Source organism: Mustelus asterias, chromosome 22 (assembly GCF_964213995.1).
Source record: "Mustelus asterias chromosome 22, sMusAst1.hap1.1, whole genome shotgun sequence".
Classification (NCBI taxonomy): Eukaryota; Metazoa; Chordata; class Chondrichthyes; order Carcharhiniformes; family Triakidae; genus Mustelus; species Mustelus asterias.
This window is the reverse complement of record NC_135822.1, coordinates 13,683,150-13,707,408: the sequence shown is the minus strand read 5'-3', so window position 1 is coordinate 13,707,408 and position 24,259 is coordinate 13,683,150. Positions and strand designations below refer to the sequence as shown.

General features: G+C 43.6%; 1 protein-coding gene across 1 annotated transcript in view; it reads right to left on the bottom strand.

The window, feature by feature from the left end:
• prdm16 (PR domain containing 16) overlaps window positions 1-24,259 on the bottom strand; it is a 90,657-nt gene that overhangs the window by 25,977 nt on the left and 40,421 nt on the right. The window contains 4 exon segments of the mRNA XM_078238520.1: window positions 7,387-7,570; window positions 9,676-9,836; window positions 15,689-15,766; window positions 18,292-18,461. Coding sequence (XP_078094646.1) covers window positions 7,387-7,570; window positions 9,676-9,836; window positions 15,689-15,766; window positions 18,292-18,461 — 593 coding nt within the window.

Sequence of the window (24,259 nt, the reverse complement as noted above, 5' to 3'; positions counted from 1 at the left end):
CCTGGACCTATTTATGGCAAATTTGTTCCCCAGTGTCCAGGCTAACATTTGTCCTTTAATCAAAGCAATTAAAACAGATTAACCAGTTGCTTATACCACTGTTGTTTGAGAAACTTTGATGAGCACACAAATTGACAATTGCACTTGCCTACATAACACTGGCTAGTAATTAGTTAGCTGTAAAATGCAAAGGGGATCAGGAAAGTCATTGCATAAATGCAAGTTTTTCTTTCTTAAATGAACTGGGCTGGCTATGGTTTATTTGCATTTCTGTGGCAGTAGATTTTATTTTTCAAACCTAGGACTAGGAGGGGCATTAACTGAGCCATATCACAACCACAGACCCAATAAAAGAAAATACAGTTTATAAACTGTAGCATAGAATCAGTGCCCTTACTGGAGCAAACTTGGTACCGCTGGCACACGGGGATGAACATATTCTCAGAGGTTTGGGTTTTAAAGTTTGAATCACTTTATGTGATTAGAATGATGCTCGGGCTGAGACTAAAAAATAGAAGGGGGAGATTCATCATTAATTCCTCACAGCTGAACTCAATTCTTTTATTGAGCTCTGTATATAAAGGTGTCCTTTCAAAATAATCTTGCATTTAGCTAGCTTCTTAGCACATTTCTTGATAACATCTCAAAGCACAGCACGAGCAATGAAGCTCTTTGAAGTAAAAGCAGTAAATGCTGTAAATACTCAAAGATGTGGAGGTGCCAGCGTTGGACTGGGATAAACACAGTAAGAAGTCTCACAACACCAGGTTAGAGTCCAACAGGTTTATTTGGTAGCAGAAGCCACTCGCTTTCAGAGCGCTGCTCCTTCGTCAGGTGAGTGGGATTTCAGTTCACAAACAGGACATATAAAGAGACAAACTCAATTTACAAAATAATGGTTGGAATGCGAGTCTTTACAGGTAATCAAGTCTTAAAGGTGCAGACAATGTGAGTGGAGAGAGGGTTAAGCACAAGTTAAAGAGATGAGTATTGTCTCCAGCCAGGACAGTTAGTGAGATTTTGCAAGCCCAGGCAAGTCGTGGGGGTTACAGATAGTGTGATGTGATCCCAAGATCCCGGTTGAGGCCGTTCTCATGTGTGCGGAACTTGGCTATCAGTCTCTGCTCAGCGACTCTGCGCTGTCGTGTGTCGTGAAGGCCGCCTTGGAGAACGCTTACGGGCATTCGTTCTCCAAGGCGGCCTTCACGATACATGACAACGCAGAGTTGCTGAGCAGAGACTGATAGCCAAGTTCCGCACACATGAGGACGGCCTCAACCGGGATCTTGGGTTCATGTCACACTATCTGTAACCCCCACCACATACCTGGGCTTGCAAAATCTCACTAACTGTCCTGGCTGGAGACAATACACATCTCTTTAACCTGTGCTTAACCCTCTCTCCACTCACATTGTCTGTACCTTTAAAACTTGATTACCTGTAAAGACTCGCATTCCAACCATTATTCTGTAAATTGAGTTTGTGTCTTTATATGCCCTGTTTGTGAACTGAAATCCCACTCACCTGACGAAGGAGCAGCGCTCTGAAAGCTAGTGGCTTCTGCTACCAAATAAACCTGTTGGACTTTAACTTGGTGTTGTGAGACTTCTTACAATACTCAAAGGGTCAGGCAGAATCTGTGAAGACAGTAACAGAATTAAACGTTTCAGTTTGCTGACCTTTCATCAGATCCTAGTGTGATGCTTGAACCAATAACTTGCAGCAGCGCATTTAAGTTATCTGGGGAAGGGAATTGGAACAGATGAAGATTTTCATCCAGGGATTGTGACTTGGTTGCACTTCCAGATGGATTAACTTAATTGAGATCAATTCCATCTCAGCAGAGGGGAAAAAAACACTACGTATAAAAAGCAGCATGGAAGAACACTGATAGTCTCAATCAATAATGGGCCTGCTTTCACTGGTGTGAAAATGGTGGGATTCATCTGATGGATGCAAATATATGTACCCTCCGAAACACATCGGCCAGCTCAACTGTTCAGAGATCGTGACGTCATTTATAAAGGGCGCCCTGATCTCTGCATTCGCAGAGATGCACCCCTTCTCCAAACCGGAAATGGTGCTCCCCCCCCCACTGCTGATCAGTGCCAATGGTGCACTGGCCCCAGCACCCTGGCACTGACATCCTGGCAAAGGGTTGATCACCGCACTATTCCCTGGGATGTGGTTTCTTCAAAGGGAATAACTAGTTTCACCTCTTTTGCAGACCACTTACTCCCTTTCAAGAAAGCACAATGTCAATCAGGCTTAGAATCTTTGTAAACATTGTGGTTAGGAACAATGTGGAGGGGAGGGTACTTCAGATGCATGCAACCGTGAAGGGAAAAGCAAATGAACACAAATTACTGGAAGCTGAGTAGAAAACCATTCAAGCTGTGAATCAAAGCCGACTTCACTGCGTGATGAAATTGAAAGAGATCCGAAGTTTTCAATGGAATAAAGAAGGTTTCAAAGCATTTGAGCTTTCCAGGAAGGCTCAGAGAATTCAAATAAAAGCTGTGTGAATAGATTGGGGCTAAGTGAACAGCTGTAGAGAAGGGAACCCCCTCCCCCACCCCGACCCAGTGAAATTGACATCTCCTCTCTGTCAGAGCACTTCAAAGAGGTCTGCTCACACCTGCAGCTTCTGACAGAGTGAAAGGGAAATCCCTGCTGCAGAATGGAGTGCTGCTGTGATTTAAAAGCCTGCCAGCTGTCCAGGGGACATAGAGATTAAAATGACCAGGCCACTTCAATGTTGATCACAGAGCTACCTGAAATCATTATGCCAGGAGCAAACTTCAGATCTGCTAGGGGTAGAAAGGGTGGTCAAGCCACAGGGCCCCTATTCCAGGGGACATTGCGGAGATCAATCCCTTGCCCTCAATCCAAACCCACCTGAGCCCACCCCATCCCCAAGGATCCTTGGGGAACCCTTTGCAGAGGGCAAATGGCCACTAGACCTAGCTCCTTAACCCTCCTCGGGGTCCAGCATGCCAGTTCTGTACTAGCATCATTACCAGCCTGGTGCAGTTCCCCATGGGCAGGCGGGTGAATGGCGAGAGGGTACTGAATCAGGCTTTAAGTCTGTTTTCATCGAATCATAGAATCTCTACAGTGCAGAAGGAGGCCATTTGGCCCATCGAGTCTGCACCGACCACAATCCCACGCAGGCCCTATCCCCATAACCCCACATATTTACCCTGCTAATCCCCCTGACACTCAGGTCAATCAACCTCACCTGCACATCTTTGGACTGTGGGAGGAAACCGGAGCACCCGGAGGAAACCCACGCAGACATGGGGAGAACGTGCAAACTCCACATAGACAGTGACCCAAGGCTGGAATTGAACCCAGGTCCCTGGCGCTGTGAGGCAGCAGTGCTAACCACTGTGCCACCGTGCCATGAGATTTAAAACAAGGGTTTTGAATAAAAATCAGGGCAGGCGGGGCGGGTGAATCCCGATTGCCTTCACTCCCAGTGGGAATTCTGATTTTTGGTCGATGCCCCATTCAGCAGGGCATCAGGGTTCCCGCGGTCCATCTGACAGGACTGGAGAATCACCCACAATATATTTATTTCATTAAAATACAGCAACAAATGCAAGAATGAAGCAGTCATGGACAGAATACATTGCATAATGGGCTGAGGTGGGATGAGGAAGAAAGCCATTAGTGCACAGAAAATCAGGTTAAATGTATGCCCTCTGTGCCTGGATTCCTAACATGTTCTTGTGGTACATTATAATTCCGTGCCTTAAGCGTCAATAAATTCATCCCAATATCGAGATATTTACACAGTAATGGGGAAAACAATACATCAAAATTCATGTCAATTCAAAAAGGAGTTCTAAATTTCGAATTATCTTTCAATATTTTATACAGTAACAAGACATCACTTACATGCTTGCCTGTTATCATGTGTGGGTTGATTTGGTGCTGTTGCAGTGCTCAGTTTCAGACATTAGAGGTCAGTAGAGGTGGATATTTGAGGCTGAGTTTGAAATAATACTTTCACTGCTGAAAACCGCAACATTTTCTCAGTGACACTGTAAATAGGAATTGTTTTCTTTTCTGGAATTTTACTCCCCCTCTACTTTCGCTTCCTGTTCTCCAAAGGGTGATGATTCGTTGTGAGGAATGATTTTTTAGGAAGGCTTTCTGGGGTACGTCTTCCATGTTCCCCATATGTAAAGTGCAATGATAGTTTTTCAAATGCAGATTAGTGAAGGAAGTGTTAGAGAGGTGTTCAATCTGGGGCCCAGAGCCACTGCAGCCCATCTAGGCTTCAGATAAGGACAGGATCGGGCTCAGATCTGATGTCCCTCACAATGTTATACCCTGCCAACAAACACTCTTACATGAGTGAGGAACTAGAGGATGGTTATCATCAATGCAACCTACTCCAGTAGAGAAGGAAGACAGTAAGGGGCAAAAGTGGTGAGGTGGGAGGAAATTATATGCAAACGCATGCAACATTGATACTTGGCCGATTCCTATGGACTGACTGAGAGTTCTTTACAATTTCCCAAAAATATCCCATATGAGGATAACCTCACATCGCTTATACCTTACTTGGTGAAGCAACATGGACATGATCAGCCTCTGCTACACAGAGCTTAATAAAAATATTACAGTCACAGGCTTGTGTCACCTCTAACAAATAGAGAGAAAGGATGTGAGGAGAATGAGGACAGTGTTGGTGGTGAACGTTACAGTGCTGTAAAAGTGTAATTAAGATGAATTGACCTAGGGATCCCCAAAAGCAGCATTCTTTAAGTGCCAGCGATGGCTCAGAAGTAGCACTTTTGTCTGAGGACAAAGATACAAACACCGCTCCGCATGCTTGAGCCCATAATATAGGCTGACACACCTAGTACAGTAATCATGGAGCACTTGGAGATACTGTTTTTTGAATAAGATGTTAAACTAAGGTCCCCACTCCTCTCTCAGTTGGATGTAAAAGTTCCCATGGCACTATTTGAATAAGAACAGAGCAGTTGCCCCCAATGTCCTCACCAATATTTATTCCTTAACCAACATCATTAAAACAAATGATCAGGTCATTACCACATTACTGTTTGTGGGATCTTGCTGTACACAGGTTGGCTGCTACATTTCCGACATTACAATGGTAACCATTCTTCAAAGTGCTTCATTGGGGTTGTGAAAGTTGTTGTACGAATGCAAGTTCTTTCTTCTTTTTCTATAACTCAATGCGAGTCTAGATCTATTTTGGGACTGTAAAAGGTGGAGAAAGAAGTTCTCAATAATGCAGTGAGCATGAAATAAAGCCAAAAGGAGGGCGCTCGTCTGTGAGCTGTATCGTGGATAAGAATATGAGAAGTGACAGTAATTGATTCAATGATGAAGTAATTTGTTGTCATTATGAAGGTCTGGCAAGATTGGAATTCAGCAAAACAAAAATTGACAGAAAGCAAAATAAATAACACTAAAGCACAGTCAGGCTCCTGAAGCTGTGTCTCTTTCTGTCTGCATTTCTTCTCCATGAATCGTTTTAATGGGTGGCATTCTGCACTGATGTATACAGTCAGTTCATGTTAGCTAACAGGACCTGGTTCCAATAAAAGGCTGTTTTCCTATTGGAGAATACATACCGAACAGAAATCCACCATCAAATGTCTATTTATGGGAAAGAATCCAGAATTACATTGGAACAAGGAAGTTACAAGAGGGAAATGGCTTCCATGCTCCCATTTCGAATGACTGTGTCACTGAAATGTCAAAAGACTAAAAAGGAGAACATGTGGCGATATCAGGCAAAGCGACTTCAGAGTTGAGCACAAAGGCTATTCCGGTACAGCACAGTTTATAACTCTACAGGTATACAAGACAACACATAGGCAGTCCCATCCACACCTATAAAATCCTGAATCTAGCATATGTTGGTCACAATTCAAAGTTTCAAAACTAAATTAAAGAAAGAAAGAAAACATTGCACTGATTTCTTCTGACCTGGACAGTTTACAAGTACCTCCCTCACCACCAAGAATAAGACAAAAATTAGTTAAAGAATGTGTTACTGCAATTAGACTTTGCTATGTTAAATGGTTTGGTCAGGTGAAGTACAGCTCCAGTTTAACCGTTCAATGCAGTACACAGTTGTTGTAAGATCACCTAACAGTTGATTTGCAATGAGCAATACTACAGGAGACCTGTAAGTTTAACCTTGAATCATCATGATTTGGGTTTAAATGTAGATACCTGTACACTTACTGGTGTGTCGCCTTGTTACCTTGTCTTATGCTTTATAGCTGATGGGTGGAAGTTGCTAGTCGATTGGGTTCCCCACCCCCCACCCAACCCTTTTCCACCTCCACCCACCCGCAACCCACTTTCACTTCCTGGAGGGCTGGCAGTCATGCTTAATGGAGTTGGCTGCCCTGGAGAACCTATTTATTAGCTGCTGTCAATAAAATGTGTCCCCAGTTCCCACCGGCTGCCAAAATGGCCATTTCCACACCCCGCCCATCCCCACTCCAGCTATTGGTCTCTTCAGTGGGAAATCCCAGCTGTGAGAACATTCCAGACATGAAGCCATTAGAGCAGAACTGATGACAGTCGAGGAGGAAAGTGACCTAAAATGGTCCAGTGTTGCTTCAAGCAGCTTTACAATCTAAAGTGGGGTAACAAGAAGTGACTAGAGCCAGCAGTAAGTGTACAGCATTGGTAGATGGTGATTAGGGAGTTATTCAGTGCAGTGTATTTAAACCTTCTAAGCATAAAATACTGGATGGCAGACTGACACAACATGTGGGAACGCTAATGTGTGATACCAGTTCCAACTGAGGTCCCAAACTCAGTTGTTTGATGATGTGGAGAGGTGTGCAGAGACTGGGCCTCCCTCATGGTGGGTATGTCAATCAATGGAGTCACAAACCTGTCTTTGTGTAAATGTAACTATGCCACCGATTGAATCACATTCACTTATAAATAAATGAGGCAAAATATGCTGCGGGATTGAACGCTCATGCTTTTAGAATGGGCAGTGAAAGTGATACCCGACAGGTCTAAACCCATTCCCCGTGAAACCGTCAACCTCTGCGATTGGCTTTTGTTTGTCTCTTATTTGTGCAATGAGTGTCACAGGATGGTCATTTTGGGAGTAGGAATCTCAAATTTAGTACAATTTAATTAAAATCTGCTTTTCCTAATTGGCCTCTGTGTGCAGTTGATTTGTAATGGGAAACTGGGAGGGGGGTGATAGGTGAATCAGCAAGTGGCAAGGAATTGACCCGAAAATCGCTTGTGTCTACGTAATTTTTAAGAACTTGCCTCTGCTTTCCTCAAATACTCCGAGAGGCCCTAAGGCCTGACACCGACCCTGAACCCCACCTCCCTGGTCTCCCACCCACTCTGAGAGGCCTATTTCACCTTTTGTCAGCTGAACTGGAAGCCTGGCTGAGGTCGTTGTTTCCAATAAAATTCCGGATTTCAGAAAAGTACGACTCTTCCTTTTCCTCCAAAAGTGCAGTGTTGTCTAGCTCAGAGTTTGGGGAAGATGCGCTGGTGCCCAGGTGATTGGATGAAACCCCAGAATGTTGGCTCACTGAAAAAGAAGGAAGAAATCAGATGGTCGTCGACAGGAAATTGGAATTATTTTGTGCAAATCATTGTAATTCTCAAACTACTTTTGACCCTTCATTTCAAAATAATGAGGCCATGCAGATTTTTGTTTGGTAAGACTGTTGCACTTGTGCTAATCCGCATCGGTACCGGGAATGTGGCAATGAAACTCAGCTACAAAGAATCAATGGTGAGCGTTGCTTGACTATACATCTTCAAGAGAGCTTTATTTGGGATGGGGACTGGATCATACATCAAATAGGTTCCAAATAATATGACATGGACTAGTGATCTCCTGGACTAGATTCAATCAACTAGAGAGGGACTGGAGAGGAATTTTTCCAGATTTTCCCTCCTAATTGGCTTTGGTTTTGTTTTTGGCCTTTCCCATGGGAGCACACAGCACTGAGGATGTTAACACATGCTTAAGGCTTCACAACTGTATGGGACTAGTTGGAACTGCTATAAAAACAGAAAATGCTGGAAATACTTAGCAAGGCAGGCAGCATCTGTGGAGGGAAAAACAGAATTAGGTCTGTGACCTTTCATCGTAACACAGTTCTGGTGAAAGGTCACACACCTGAAACACTGGGCCATAACTTCCAAACTCCACAGCATTGTATTGGGGGTATTTCTAAGATGTGCTGGGGAACCCTCTTCGGTGGTTCCCAGATGAGGTTTGAATGGCATTTGCCCCTAAGTGCAAACATCCCCTGGGCAAAGGCCCTGCACTGGGAACCATCTGAGAAAAATGGGACTTAAATCACAAACATTGGATGGTGCGGACTGGATTACACCAACAATTAGCCAGAAAAAGTCAAAAGAATTAAAACCTCTTTTAACTTCTGGATAACTATTGCACAGACCCACAATGACCACCCACAGGGTTCCTCCCATGAACCCACAGGTGACTCCCTACAGCACCCCTGACGAGATTTCCCCCCTGTCGACCCACATAGGTTTCACCTAGCCGCCCTGAAAGCCCCCATACAACGAGGTTCTCCCAACTACCACAAGGACATTTCCCCTGCCCTGCCAGGTCTGACTCACACCCCTACTCTCTGCAAGGCCCAATAAGACCGCCTCCCCCACCCCTCCACCAGGTCAGATCCGACGACCCCTGAGCCTGAGGCCCAACCACCCCAGCTCTCCTCCGCCAGTGCCCGACCTCCCCCCTGCGAGGCCCAACCTGCCCGCGAGGTCCAACCGCTCCTTGAGGCCTGACCCACCCTTCCTTGAGGCTCAACACCCCCCTCATCCTCTTTCTGCTCTTCACAGGTCCTGCCTGACCAGCTGAGTTTTGCAGCATTTTCGGTTTTCATTTCAGATTTCCAGCATCTGCAATATTTTGCTTTCATCGCAGTTTCACATGTCGGTCTGGGACTGGAGGCTAACTAGGACTAGACCAGATGGAGTAAGAATGGAGGGTGTCCTTTTCTGAAGGACATTAGTGAACCAGCGGGATTTTACAACAATGTGACAGCTTCTTGGTCACTTCTGTTGACCACCAGACTTTTATTTCTTAACCTTTTTCAATGAATTCAATTTCTCAGACTACTTTGGTGGAATTTGAACTCATGTTTGGAGACTTATAAGATAATGCGGGGGCTGGATAGGGTGGAGGCGGAGAGATTCTTTCCACTTAGTAAGGAAGATAAAACTAGAGGACACAGCCTCAAAATAAAGGGGGGTCGGTTTAAGACAGAGTTGAGGAGGAACTTCTTCTCCCAGAGGGTGGTGAATCTCTGGAATTCTCTGCCCACTGAGGTGGTGGAGGCTACCTCGCTGAATATGTTTAAAGCGCGGATGGATGGATTCCTGATCGGTAAGGGAATTAAGGGTTATGGGGATCAGGCGGGTAAGTGGTACTGATCCACGTCAGATCAGCCATGATCTTATTGAATGGCGGGGCAGGCTCGAGGGGCTAGATGGCCTACTCCTGCTCCTATTTCTTATGTTCTTATGTTCTTATGTTTTCCGGATTACTAATCCAACAACCTAATCATCACACCACCATACCCAGAAGATTCCCATCAGATACAGTTTCTGTTAACCAGTAAGGAGGTGATCCTGATATACCTGGAATACTCTCGTTCTCATGTTTCTTGAGGTGGCGGTCGAGGTTGGTTTGCTGCCCAAAACAGCGGTTGCACAAGTGACATTTGAATGGCTTCTCTTTGTTGTGGATGTTGCGGACATGCCTTTGTAAGTTTGAGGAGATGCTGAACGACCTGTCACAGTATTTACACCTGGAAGGACAAAAGTAATTGGCTGTGAAAAAGGTATCGCCAAAGGTAAATGGTCAATCGAGAATTGCAATGAAATCTCCTCAAATTTGGAGGCCAGTCAATGGCCTATTAAATGCAGCCAGTTGGTTTATTTAGAATATTGGAAACATTAGGCTTTAGAGAAATGATACATATGCCAATGCATTTTAACGTTGTCCGATACAACTCCTGTGTGATGGTCTGAATTTTGCTAGAATAGCTAAGACTGAGGGTATGATCTAAGAGAGATCTTTAAGATTATCAAGGTGTTTCATCAGGCAAATGTAGAAAAGATACTTCTACTTGTGGGGAGTCCAGAACTCAAGGTGATAAATATAAGAAAGGCATAAATAAACCCAATAAAGATTTAAGCGGAAACTACTTTAACCCAAAAAGTGCTGAGAATGTGCAACTTGCCTTCATATGGAAAACTTGAGGGGATTGGATAGATGCATTTAAGGGGAAGCTGGATATGGAATAGGGAAGGGAACAGGATTTCATGATAAAATGAGATGGAGTGAAAGAAGGTCTGAGTGAAGAATGAACACTAGTATGGACCAGTTGGGCAAAATGGTCTTTTTCTGTACTCTAAATTCTATGTAACCAACTTGTCACCTCGGACTTAAAACAAAAAAGCCAGTAGGTGAGTGAGGAAATAATCTTATTTGGTTTATATTGCTGGTTGAGCAAAGAATGTCTTTTGTCCCCAAGACCAACTCCATCCCTCTCCATGTTAACTGTCTGTGGCTGAATCAGACTACTCCCAATCTTGATGTCATACTTGTCCCTGAGATGAACTCTGACCACATGTTTGTGCTATCATTAAGACTGCTTATTTGGACCTTTCTAAGGTTTCCCAACTCTGCTCCTGTCTCAATGTACCTGCTGCTGGAACCCTCATCTTTGCTACTTACGTACTTGCGCATTCCATCATGCTTCTGGTTGGCCTCCCACATTCTTTCCTCTGTAAACTCATCCAAAACTCTGTTGCCCATGTCCTTACTTGTGACCCATCAGCCCTGTGCTTACTGGCCTCCACTGGCTCCCTGTTAAACAACACCTCAATTTTAAGATTCTCAAGCTTGTTGGTAAATCCTCCATGGTCTCATCCCTCTCTATTTTGGTATCTCCCTCAGCTTCACAGTCCTTAGAGATATCTGCGTCCCTCTAATGTTGACCTCTTGAGCATCTGCAATTTTAATTGTTCCGCCAATGGTGGCTGTGTCTTCAGTTGCCTGGTCTGCAAGCTCTGTGATTCTCCTCCGAAACCTCTCCACCTCGTTACAGCTTAATCTCTCTTTAACCTTTAAGATAATCCTTAAAGTCAACATCTTTGACTATGCTTTTGATCATCTATCCTAATGTTACTTCAGTGTCAAATTTTGCTTTAAGTGCTCCTGTGCCATGGGACACTTTATTAAGTGACAGGTGCTACATAAATGTAAATTGTTGGTGTTGCTAGTCAGGATAGAGGGTCCACACCCAATCATTTGCATGTTCTTTAAAGTGCTAAAAGACTGAATTAGCCAATAATTTAGATTAAGCAATGTAAATAACATGCAAATTATGGATTTAAGAGTTAAAAAATCAAATAATTTTGATTAACTTCCAGTTAACTCAAGGGAGCAGACAAATGTCTGATCCTACAATGCAGCAATCTCTCTATACTGAGCATACTACACAGCCTGGACATACTCTCTTCCACCTTCTTCCATTGGGAAAAAGATACAAAAGTCTGAAGTCACATACCAACTGACTCAAGAACAGCTTCTTCCCTGCTGCCATCAGACTTTTGAATGGACCTACCTCACACTAAGCTGATCTTTCTCTCCACCCTAACTATGACTGTAACACTACATTCTGCAATCTCTCGTTTCCTTCTCTATGAACAGTATGCTTTGTCTGTATAGCGCACAAGAAACAATACTTTTCACTGTATACTGATACATGTGATAATAATAAATCAAATCAAAAATCAAATCAGATGGCTACATTATGTAGCTGCAACTCTTGGGCCGGAATTCTCCCATCCTGCCCGCCATGGGAATTGTAGCGGACTGGGGGGGTGTGGGGTGGGGGGGTATGCAAAGGTCCATTGGCCCCAGGCGTGGTGTTTGAACTCAAAACCTTTGACTTAGAGGAAAAAGTGTCATCAACTGAAAGCCAGAGGGGTGGGTGTGGGAGGGAGAAAAAAAAGCCAAGAATCCCATTCCCAATAATTTACTAGCCATTTCCACAGGAATATGGATGATGTTGTTGGGATCTATTACGATGCTCCCAAATACAAATAGCCGACTGATGCTTGTTGACTGGGCTCAGACTCTGAGTCTGGCAATTGTGGTAAAGTACTGGAGCTGCAGCCTTCGGAACTGTCATTTTCCTCTTCCGCCCAGCAACCAACCAACCAACAAGGTGTGAGGAGAATTGGAGCAAAAGGAAACAAGAAAAGGACTCTGAAGAGTTAACACATGGTGAATAGAACACACAGCAGCAGTCTACGAGCTGTTCCCAGGGGTTTATTGATAGAATTGATATACCACAATTTTACCTTGCTGTACAAACAGCAGAGTTCCACTTTGCGCGGCTAATTGTGCTGGGAAAATTGCTGGGCATCAAAAGTTTTAATCAGATGAATCCTTTTATGTTCAGCCTAAAAATGCCTAATGCTAATTTAAGACCTTGGTGCAGCATGGGTCAAAGGCAATTGTCAGATGGCGAGAAAGCCGAGTGTTTTGTTTAGTGCACCAGGGACTGAAAGTTACTTCATCTGAACCGGCTGGTCATCAGTGCAGTGCCCGGATCATTTGCTCTTAAACTGGGGTTTTCAAGCGGTCACTGTTCATCAGACAATCTCCTTGCACAATCTGATAATCACTGTGTGAGTGAAGTGCTCTGCACTGTGAACCGTGAAGGGTTTAAAACAAAGCCCCGGTTTGCTATCCAATGTGCTGCATATTTACCTCCAAGTCAACTTGAAAAGTTGCAGGGAAAATGATCGCAGTCATTTGTTAGGGTAAATGGTTTCTAAATTACCTAATCATCGAGAAAGAGAGAGAGAACAAAAAAAAAAGCTGACAAAGTTAAAACATCATCCTTAGGGGATTTTCAATCTGTAACATAGACGGCAAACAGGGAGCGAGAAAGTGATGTCTACAATCAGCAAAGATTTAAACAGAATCAATCTTATTTCTGTGCATTTTTAAAATTCCTTCATCTGCTAGTTGCAGCTTCTGAGGACAGATCCAGTAGATTAGGAATGGGAGAAAATGTCTGTTACACTTGCCCTCATGCATTCCTCCTGACTGGCACAGTTAATTGGGGGTGGGGGAGAGGTGGGGGAAGGAACCTGATTATACAATGTCATGAACTCTTTTTTTCCCATTTTGGAGATGGGAGTGAGACGATGTGAGAGGGTGAATGGGGTGAGGGGAAGGATAAAGATGCTACCAGCTCCAGTTATTCCTTAACCCAACAATTTCCAAGTTAGCCAGTGAGCTTCTTGTAATTGGGATGGTCCAGCCAGCCAGCAGATCGAAATAAACTGCACCACCCAAGTTACCTTCTTGCTCAGTGCAATTCCATTTGTCTGCCCACCTTCCCGCGCCCCCCCTTCCTCCCACCCCCCCCCCCCCCCCCCCCCCCCCCCCCCACCCCCAGACAGAGAGTGCTCCAATAAAGAGGAGAGAATAAACTAGACTCTCATTTTCCATTTAAGGGTACAGTAGTGAAGGCATCTCCACATTTTTGATATTTCTGGCTGGGGAGATTTAAATTGCGTTGAGTTCTAATTTGTTTTTAGAATCAAATAAATGAGAGCGCTTTGCATCAGTTTAAATGAATGGCAAGTGTGAGCTTTGCCTGATTTGCTTGTCCCCACTGGCTCCTTAAACTGCTGTGAGCACATTCCCCTGTACCCTGGGAAATAAACAAAGTGACATCTGGTTAGCATGAGTGCCATGACCAGCATGGTAAAGGTTAATGTAGTTATACCCTCAGGTCTTAATCAGACCCTAGAGAGAAAAAAACTCTTTGCTTTTGTTATACAATTTTTTCTTTTCAATGTTTGGTCTTTAGTGTCCTTAAAGGGGGTGGGGGCTCTCAGCACCTTTTATCATACAAAAAATACTCCAAATGACACCAGTACGGTGGCACAGTGGTTATCACTGCTGCCTCATAGCATCTGGGTTCGATTCCCGGCTTCGGTCACTGTCTGTGCGGAGACTGCACGTTCTCCCTGTGTCTGTGTGGATTTGCCCCGGGTGCTATGGCTTCCTCCCACAGTCCAAAGATGTGCAGGTTAGGTGAACTAGCCATGCTGAATTCTCCCACAGTGTACCGAACAGGCACCAGAGTGTGGCAACTAGGGGATTTTCACAGTAACTTCATTGTAATGTTAATGTAAGCCTACTTGTGACTAATAAATAAACCAGCTATGTTTCTCCAACCTTTCACTTATGGAATTAACCTTAAGCCATCAACCATGGTAAGTGGATTGCATTTTTCCCTCTCAGTCTGTAAATTGTGGGCTCAAGCCCCATTCTAGAGCCTTGAGCCCATAATCTCAGCTGGCACTCCAGCCCCTAGTTGTACTAGACTGAGGGAGTGCTGCACTGTAAGGGGTACAGTGTTTTGGATGAGAAGCTAACCACTGTCTTGTCTGTTCACTCAGATGTATGTAAAATATCCCATGCTGCTAATCGAAGAAGAGTGTCGTGGTCAATTTTAATAATTTATCTTACATCATTAACTTACAGGTCATTATCACATTGCCATTTGTGGGACCTTGCTGTGTGCAAATTGGTTGCTGGGTTTTCTACATTATGGCAGTGACTATATTTCAAAATGTGCCTCATTGGCTGTGAAACAATTTGGAATGCTCAACCATTGTGAAAGATGCTATAGAAATTATGGATACCGAACACTCCGCACAGCTTTTGAAAGACATTCAATTGTATTAGGCCCTTCGCAATTGTTTTAATGTCAACACATCTAAACACGTAAGAAATGTACCATAGTTTCATTCTTTTAATGACTGTTTCCTGAAGCTGCTCTCAGCCCCATTGCTATTGATGCGCCATCCTATTCTTACTCAGTGCCTGCTCATGTGTATTTTCCAAAAGAAAGTTCATGGGTTAACATCTCAGCACCGGAACCCTGTATTCCACTTCTCCATAACCCAGTAGTACTGAGACTAATTGTTACGTTAGACCACTGTCTAAAGCTGAGACTTGCAAGACTCATCACTGCCCAGGGGCCACACTTGGAAAATTCTTCGTCCAAATGGCTCATTTTCACATTGGGTAATGTATTTGCTTATGCAACCATCAGGAGGAGCTCACTTCCACATTTTAAGCCGATCTTCCATGGGATTGCTGCAATTGCAATGTTTAGCTGTTAACCCGGAACAGTACTTAACTCACACCTGTCCCTTTAAATGTATTGCTCAAATGTTTACCCTTAGGGAAGTAGTCGAAACAGGTAAGGTAAATACAGGGGAACTGTAGCTGCATGCCACAGCTGATGGCAATTTTAGTTTATTTTAAATTTCTGGCTGCAGTTCTGAAAAGCTCAGCATATAATAGCTGGCTCTCTTTCTCACTCTGGCACAAATCTTTCTAAAAGTATGATTCCACAAAGTGTGATGTGCACATTATACACAATACATTTATACATATAAAGGTATAACATTTTCATAATTTGTTATATTATTAAAAGGACACAATTAGTTCACTGTCAGTTAGAGACAGAAGGCTGAGGAGAAGAGATGCACCAGAGAGAAGTGTATCAAAAAGATACCCAAATAGCACTGAACTGTCAAATCTTTGCATCCTTACCTATATGGCTGCTCCCCTGTGTGTGTTCTGAGATGCCGAGTAAGATTCGCTGATCTCGGGAAGATCTTCCCACAGTACCTGAAGGGGGAAATGCAATTTACCAGCATCACTGGCCAAGCAATTCTAGAAATTTCTGTATAATTTATGAACCCCGAAGGCACCAGTGGCTGACTTATTCCACGTATGGGATACACCCCTGATGCTGTGAATCAAACACTCTACTTGAGATGATTGAAGTCAGTAATTGGAGTGAAGGTGGTAAGTGCTGACATTTCTTTAACCTGGCAGAGGGCCTTATTACAAGTTCATCATTTTTTGATTCGGTAAGGTTTACAGGTAGCTTCAGTTTTTTTCTAAAGCCTAGGAAGGATATGGAGTAGGCGGTGAAAATGCTTGTATTTTATGGCGAAGGCTTGAGTTCTCAATTTTAACTGGAAGAATCTGTGGCTGATCCAAGACTGACTGCGTTTGCTAATACAGTTGCAGTGGAAGGGTCAAGAGAGGTGGCAAAGAGCTGGAGCTGGATGTTGCCAGTGTACAAGGGAAGCCAGACTGCACGTCAACAGGAGGCATTACATCAATGAGGAAGCGGAGGAGGCAGATATTTGGGAGAATTCCAGAGGTGTAGGTGCTGAAGCTGGAAGAACAAGCAATTGCTGGAAATGCTCCAGCTATGACTGAATAGGTAAGAATCAACCTACGCGACTGATCTGAAAAATGGAAGAGTGGCATTGGAGAAATGGGCGGAAGAAAAAGATGGTCAATGGTAGCATAATGAGGAGGGATAGTGCACCTTTGTCACAGTCACAGGGTGAGTCAGTTGTGACTTTGAGTAGGACCATTTGAGCGCCTTGGCAGGGCAAAAACCTGACTGGAGATTTTCAACCAGATCTGTGAGTAGCAGCAACTTGGGGCGGCGCGGTGGCACAGTGATTAGCACTGCTGCCTCAGAGCGCCAGGGACCCGGGTTTGATTCCCGGCTTGGCTCACTGTCTGTGCGGAATCTGCACGTTCTCGCCATGTCTGCCTGGGTTTCCTCCGGGCGCTCTGGTTTCTTCCCACAGTCCAAAAGATTTGCTGGTTAGCTGTACCGGCCATGCTGAATTCTCCCTCAGTGTACCTGAACAGGCGCCAGAGTGTGGCGACTAGGGGATTTTCACAGTAACTTCATTGCAGTGTTAATGTAAGCCTGCTTGTGATAATAATAAATAAACTTGTCATAAATGCAGATCAATGGAGACAATGGGGAATAAATTTCACATGAAGCCTCAAGGATCTATGGCACAGATCTGAAACATCAATGCATACTACATCTTGGAGACCCCAGCTTTATGGAAGAGCTGTTTGATTGAGATCATTTTGTGATATTATTAACCACGTGTTCACATTAAATATATCTAACTGTGATTTTGATACGAGAATTCACTGGTTTAAAACAAATGATCTCACAGTTTGCCCCATGAGGGGAAACATGTCAGTGGACAATGGAATAAATCGCAGTTACATTCATGGCTGACATCACAGGGCATTATTTCAATTTATAGATGCCTTTAAAATTAGTAGCAGATCCCCCTAAAGAACAGATTTCACATGATGTTGCTTACAGTTGAGTGAAAGTATGTGCTAAAGTATGTTATCCAAAGTGTGCACAACAATTTAATTACTCCTGATTGGGTTCCTTAGTATTTTGAAGGGATTTGGTAGGGCGTAAGTCAAGAAAATGTTTCCATTTGTAGTGAAGACTAAAACTAGGGACCATGAATATAAGGTGGTCACTAATAAATCCAATAGGGAAACAGGAGACAAAAGGGCAGCACAGTGGTACAGTGGTCAGCGCTGCTGCCTCACAGTGCCAGGGACCCGGGTTCGATTCCCGGCTTGGGTCACTGTCAGTGTGGAGTTTGCACATTCTCCCCATGTCTGCGTAGGTTTCCTCCGGGTGCTCCAGTTTCCTCCCACAGTCCAAAGATGTGCGGGTTAGGTGGAATACCCATGCTAAATTGCCCCTTAGTATCAGGGGGACTGGCTAGGGTAACTGCATGGGGTTATGGGGATCGGGCCTGGGTGGGATTGTGGTCGGTGCAGACTTGATGGGCTGAATGGCCTCCTTCTGCACTGTAGGATTCTATGATTTTATTCTAAAAACAGAAAAAGCTGGAAGATCTCAGCAAGTCTGACAGCGTCTGTGGGGAGAGAATAGAGCCAACATTTCACATCTAGATGAATCTTTGTCAGATTCCAGCAAACGCTGTATTTGCTTTAATCTTAGTGGGAAATAGGAGAAACGTATTTACTCAGAAAGTGGTTAAAATGTGGAATCCATTACCACATGGAGTAATTAAGGAAAATAGCATGGAGGATATTTAAGAGGAAGATAATGACATGATATGGATGGTGGTGCATGAGGAGCACAAATGCCAGCATGGACCTATTGGCCAAATGGCCTGTTTCTGTGTCACACATTGTATGTAATTCTATATAATATGTTCAGCAATATGCCAAAGATAAATACAGTCAAGTGCAGATAAATATCATGGATTTTGCTTATTTGCTGTTGAAGGGTTAACCACAGGATATAACTGTGGCTGCAGCTTGTCTCTAACCTGCATGTGTAACGTTCCTTTCCTTTGCGGAGGATGGCATCAGACAGCGTGGATGGCGGTGATCGGAAGTTGAAGGAGTGATGGGGAGGGGGTTGCAGAGCGCCCATAGTGTCCAGTTTCAGTGTGCCAAAACTCTCTAACTTTTCGGTCATGGTCTCCATAGCAGCCATCTGTAAAAAAAAATCACAACCTAAATTGCAGGTTTCATACTTTGAGGAAGGGCAAACGAAAGCACGGTATAGTGGCTGCCCTCGTCGGGTATGGCAGGACAAGAAAGTTTCAATGTAGGTCATCTAGACAAGGGAATGAGAATAAACAATACAACCTCTCGAACTTGCTCCGTCATTCAATGAGATTGTGGCTGATCTGTTTACCCACTTTTTCTCCATATCTCGTGATACTCTTAATCAACAAAGATCTATTGACCTCAGTTTTTAAAATTTTCAGTTGGCCCCAATATTCACAGCCTTTGGTGGAAAGTATTTCAGACTTCTATTACTCATTGTGTGAAAAGAACATTGTGAAAGAATCTGGTAGATCCCTGCCCTCCAGTGGAAGTCACTGCAATTGTATAGATGAGACAAACATTCTACACTACTTGTAAATGTAGCTCTCATTAAAAGTCATTTGTACATTTGACATTATAGAATCCCTACAGTGCAGAAGGAGGACATTCAGCCCATCAAGTCTGCATTGACCACAATCTCACCCAGGCCCTATTCCCGTAACCCCACATATTTATTCTACTTTTCTTTGTTCTTTTAGGGGGTTTCAGTTCAGTCGGGCAGCATGGTCGGTGCAGGGTTGACGGGCTGAAGGCCTGTTCCTGTGCTGTAATTTTCTTTGTTCTTTGTTAATCCCCCTGACACTATGGTCAATTTAGCATGGCCAATCAACCTAACCCGCACATCTTGGGAGTGTCGGAGGAAACTGAAGCACTCACGCAGATACAGGGAGAATGTGCAGACTCCACACAGACAGTGACCCAAGGCCGGAATCGAACCCGGGTCCCTGGCGCTGTGAGGCAGCAGTGTTAACCACTGTGCCACTGTATATACCATATCTACCAAAAGATATGGTAGAATGCGATGGGAGGGATTTGGTTTCTTTCACTCTAACCTATGAAGTTATTTTTTGTGCAAAATGCTTCAAGAGTTTTGATAAGATACCATATTATCATTACACTTTTATTTATATACAAAACACAGATGTTTCCCCTTATGGGGCAATCTAGAACATGAGGTCACAGGTATAGGTTGAGAGATGGTAGACTTAAAACTGAGGTGAGGAACTACTTCTTGCAGAGGGTGACGAATTTGTGGAACTCGCTGCTCCATAGCGCAGTGGAGTCTGAATTATTAAATGGGTTCAAGAAGAAGATAGATATATTTCTGATTTTAAAAATGGGTTAAAGGAACATGGGGAACTAGTAAAGAGGTGGATTTTAGACCAGGAAGAGATCAGCCATGATCTGATTGAATGGCGGAGCAGGCTTGAAAGGGTGAAATGCCTACTTCTGCTTCAAATTCCAGTGTTCCTATAGAAATAGGCCATTTAGTCTATCTATCGCTGCCATATTTTCAGCAATGGTATCTGTATTATTTAACCCTAAATCCCTTTGTGCACAATCTTTTCTACCCTTAAAAAAAGACTTGCATTTATATAGCGCTTTTTGCAACCACTGGCTATCTCTAAGTGTTTTGCAGCTACCTTCTTTGAAATGTAGTCACCGTTGTAATATAGAAACTCAACAACTAATTTGCCCTCAGCAGATTTCCCCAAACAGCTGTGTGACAACAACCAGATAATCTGTTTCTTGTGATGTTGATTTGGGGATAAATATTGGCCATGATACTGGGGATAACTCCTCTGCTTTTCTTCAAAATAGTGCCATGGAGTCTTTTATGTCCACTTGGGAAGGCAGGTGGGACTTTGGTTTAATGCCGCATCTGAAAGTTACACCTCTGACAGCGCAACGTTCCTTCAGCACCGCACTGGAGTGTCAGCCTCGATTTTTGTGTTCAAGCCCTGCCTCTGAAGGAAATAGTTTTCTCCTCTCTAAATTAAGTTTGCGTTTTTTGCAGCACATTGGGTTGATTTTGTGCTTGTCAAATTCACTCACTGTCTCTTTTCACATAAACAAAACCTAATTGATAGATGCTTCCTAAATAGAACCGCCAAGGACTGCAGTGTATTGGAAGATCTGAGCATTTTGTTTTATTGCCCTCTCTGTTGGGGAGGTGTAAATAAAGTTAGTACAATAATGGCTGCCAGCAGCTAAGCACGTGTTAGTCTTATTCAGTGAAACACAACAGAAGCTGGGATGGAATTTTCTCTTACGTTTCATTGGAGAAATTAAGGACTGAAGAGCATTCTGGCCTATTTTTGGAACTCCTAACATTGAACTTGAAGAATATGGAGCAATTTAAAAGATTATTCTGTGTGTATATTGTGTTCAGATGCACAGAGCTTGCATAGTATGCAATTGATAAAAATGGCACTCAAGATATATTTGGGGAAAATGCAGAAAATTCAATCCTAACAAAGAAAACTGTTAAAATCGTGATGAAGGTTATGGCTGAAAGTGAATAAAATAGGAGCTGAGGATAAAGTAGATGATTTTCCTCATCATGGCAGGGCCAGATGCTTTTGAGGTAGTGTCAAACCAGCGTTGCCCGCCAGATCCCAGTACTATGGAATATGCAATGAGGCCACAGCCATGGAAAAGGCAGAAGAAGATGATTGGAAATTGCAAAGGGGCTCTTAACCCTGAGCGAGCAGGGGAGGTCCACTGGATTTCAGCGAGATCTGGGCCACAGCAGCCAAGCCTCTGGTCTCAGAGTCGGAAATTTAGATGCTCCCATTGCCACCACCATTTAAATGCCCCTGTTTAGACTCAAAGTGCTATGCCTGTGGAGAAGTCAGTCATGACCAGATGGTAGGCATGGGTCGAGGAAACAGTAATTTTTCAGGTCATGGTAAAACTTCAGGTCGCAACCATATACCAGGTTAAAGTTATGATAGATCTAAAGCTTGTTCAGGAGTCTGGAAATCCTCAAATGCACAGAGATAGATCTGGAAACAGAAGTTGATATTAAGCAGGAAGATCAAGAGCTGTACTCAATCAGCGAGCAAGAAAGACAGCACAAGAAAGATGAGAGTAAAAGGGCTCAAGATATTAAATGGATTCAAAGCCAGATGGTGAAGTATGAAACTAGACACAAATCCCTTTCTTTGATAATAGGTTTATTTACAAAATACAACAATACATATATCAGCCTTACCACCCACAGTTCCATCTGTCCCTCTCCATAATCGTTTGAGTACAAAAGTGAAAGAAATAAGCTAATTAGCAACTTCTTAAAGAAGTACTGTAATAAAAACAAAACTTTAAAGGAAACTTAAGCTAAATTAAAGTAATATTTTGGGTCAGGCTCTCTTTACATATTAGAGCACAGCAGTAAGTAGGTGGGCTAATCAATGGATTAACAAATTAAATGTGTAATGTTTCAGGAAGACCAATTGGAAAGGAACATAGTTTATTACTATATTCTTAATAATATTCTAATCCTGGCAAGGATTAGTGGGAAGCCAGAGGATTGGGAAGCCTTTAAGAGCGAGCAGAGGACAACTAAAAAATAAGGGGGAGAAGATGAAATATGAGTGTAAGCTAGCTAGTAATATAAAAGAAGATAGGAAGAGTTTTTTTCAATACATAAAAGAGGCAAAATTAGCCATTGGATCACTGGAAAATGAGGCTGGAGAATTAATAATAGGAAACAAAGCAAGGCAGAGGAACTGAATGGTTACTTTGCATCAGTCTTCATGGTGGAAGACACCAGTGGGAAGCCAGAGCTCCAGGAGAGTCAGGGGGCACAGATGAGTGTAGTGGCCAACACTAAGGAGAAGGTTCTGGGGAAACTGAAAGGTCTGAAGGTGGAAAGATCACCTGGACTGGATGGACTACACCTCAGGGTTCTAAAAGAGATCGCTGAGAAAATTGTGGAGGCATTGGTGGTGATCTTTCAGGAATCACTGGAGGCAGGGAGGGTACCAGAGGACTGGAAAGTAGCGAATGTAACACTACTGTTTAAGAAGGGAAGGAGGCAGCAGACGGGAAATTATAGGCCAGTTAGCCTGACTTTGGTCATTAGCAAGATTTTAGAGTCCATTATTAAGGATGAGATCGCAGAGTACTTGGAAGGACTGAGTCAGCAAGGCTTTGTCAAGGGGCGGTCATGTCTGACAAATCTGTTCGAGTTCTTTGAGGAGGAAGTGAGATAAAGGAGAACCAGTGGACGTGATTTATTTAGATTTCCAGAAGGCCTTTGACAAGGTGCCGCAAAGGAGACTGTTAAATAAGTTAAGTGCCCATGGTGTTAAGAATAAGATCCTGGCATGGATAGAGGATTGGCTGACTGGCAGAAGGCAGAGAGTGGGGATGAAGGGGTCTTTTTCAGGTTGGCAGCCGGTGACTAGTGGTGTGCCTCAGGGTCAGTGCTGGGACCACAACTTTTCACAACATACATTAACGATTTGGAGGAAGGAACTGAAGGCACTGTTGCTAAGTTTGCAGATGATACAAAGAGATGTAGAAGGACAGGTAGTATTGAGGAAGCAGGGGGGCTGCAGAAGGACTTGGACAGGTTAGCAGAGTGGGCAAAGAAGTGGCAGATGGAATACAATGTGGAAAAGTGTGAGGTTATGCACTTTGGAAGGAGGAATGGAAGCAGAGACTATTTTCTAAATAGGAAAATACTTAGGAAATCAGAAACACAAAGGTACTTGGGAGTCATTGCTTAAGATTCTCTTAAGGTTAACATGCAGGTTAAGTTGGCAGTTAGGAAGGCAAATGCAATGTTAGCATTCATGTCGAGAGGGCTAGAATACAAGAGCCGGGTTGTACTTCTGAGGCTGTACAAGGCTCTGGTCAGACCCCATTTGGAGCATTGTGAGCAGTTTTGGGCCCCATATCTAATGAAGGATGTGCTGGCCTTGGAAAGGGCCCAGAGGAGGTTCACAAGAATGATCCCTGGAATGAAGAGATTGTTGTATGAGGAACGGTTGAGGACTCTGGGTCTGTACTCGTTGGAGTTTAGAAAGATGAGGGGGGGAATCTTATTGAAACTTACAGGATATTGCGAGGCCTGAATAGAGTGGATGTGGAGAACTTGTTTCGACTAGTAGGAAAAACTAGAACCAGAGGACACAACCTCAGGCTAAAGGGACGATCCTTTAAAACAGAGATGAGGAGGAATTTCTTCAGCCAGAGAGTGATGAATCTGTGGAACTCTTTGCCGCAGAAGGCTGTGGAGGCCAGGTCATTGAGTGTCTTTAAGACAGAGATAGATCGGTTTTTGATTAATAAGGGAATCAGGAGTTATGGGAAAAGGCAGGAGAATGGGGTTGAGAAAAAAAAATCAGCCATGATTGACTGGCAGAGCAGCCTCAATGGGCCGAGTGGCCTAATTCTGCTCCTATGTCTTATGGTCTTATTTCAGAATGCAAAGTAAAACCACTACCGTGGTATACATACACCAGTCCCTGCTTAGGATTACTGTTCAGCACGCCCAGTCCTGGGCCTGCTTATAAAAAGGATCGGGTAATGAGTTCCAGCTAGGCGGGCCATTGCCTGTAACCAGGGGAACTCGTACTCAATGAGCCCCACAAGGAGATCAGTGATTCTCCATACACCTTTTGGGGTTATCACAGCATTGATAGGGCCTTAAAGGGGCACTTGTCCCTCTTCAAACTCTTTTGAGAACCTGTAAGCTTGACCAGAATGATGTATCAAAATAAATTAACCAAATTGACAGCCTCTTAAAGGGGCATGTCCCTCTTTACAAGTGCTCTTAATTAAATAATACCCTTCATCTGTGTATTTTAACAATGTAATTAACATAGCATTAACAGAAGATGTAATTCCAGCGCCCACAGTAAAAACGATGTCAAAGATTTGCAGCCTTCT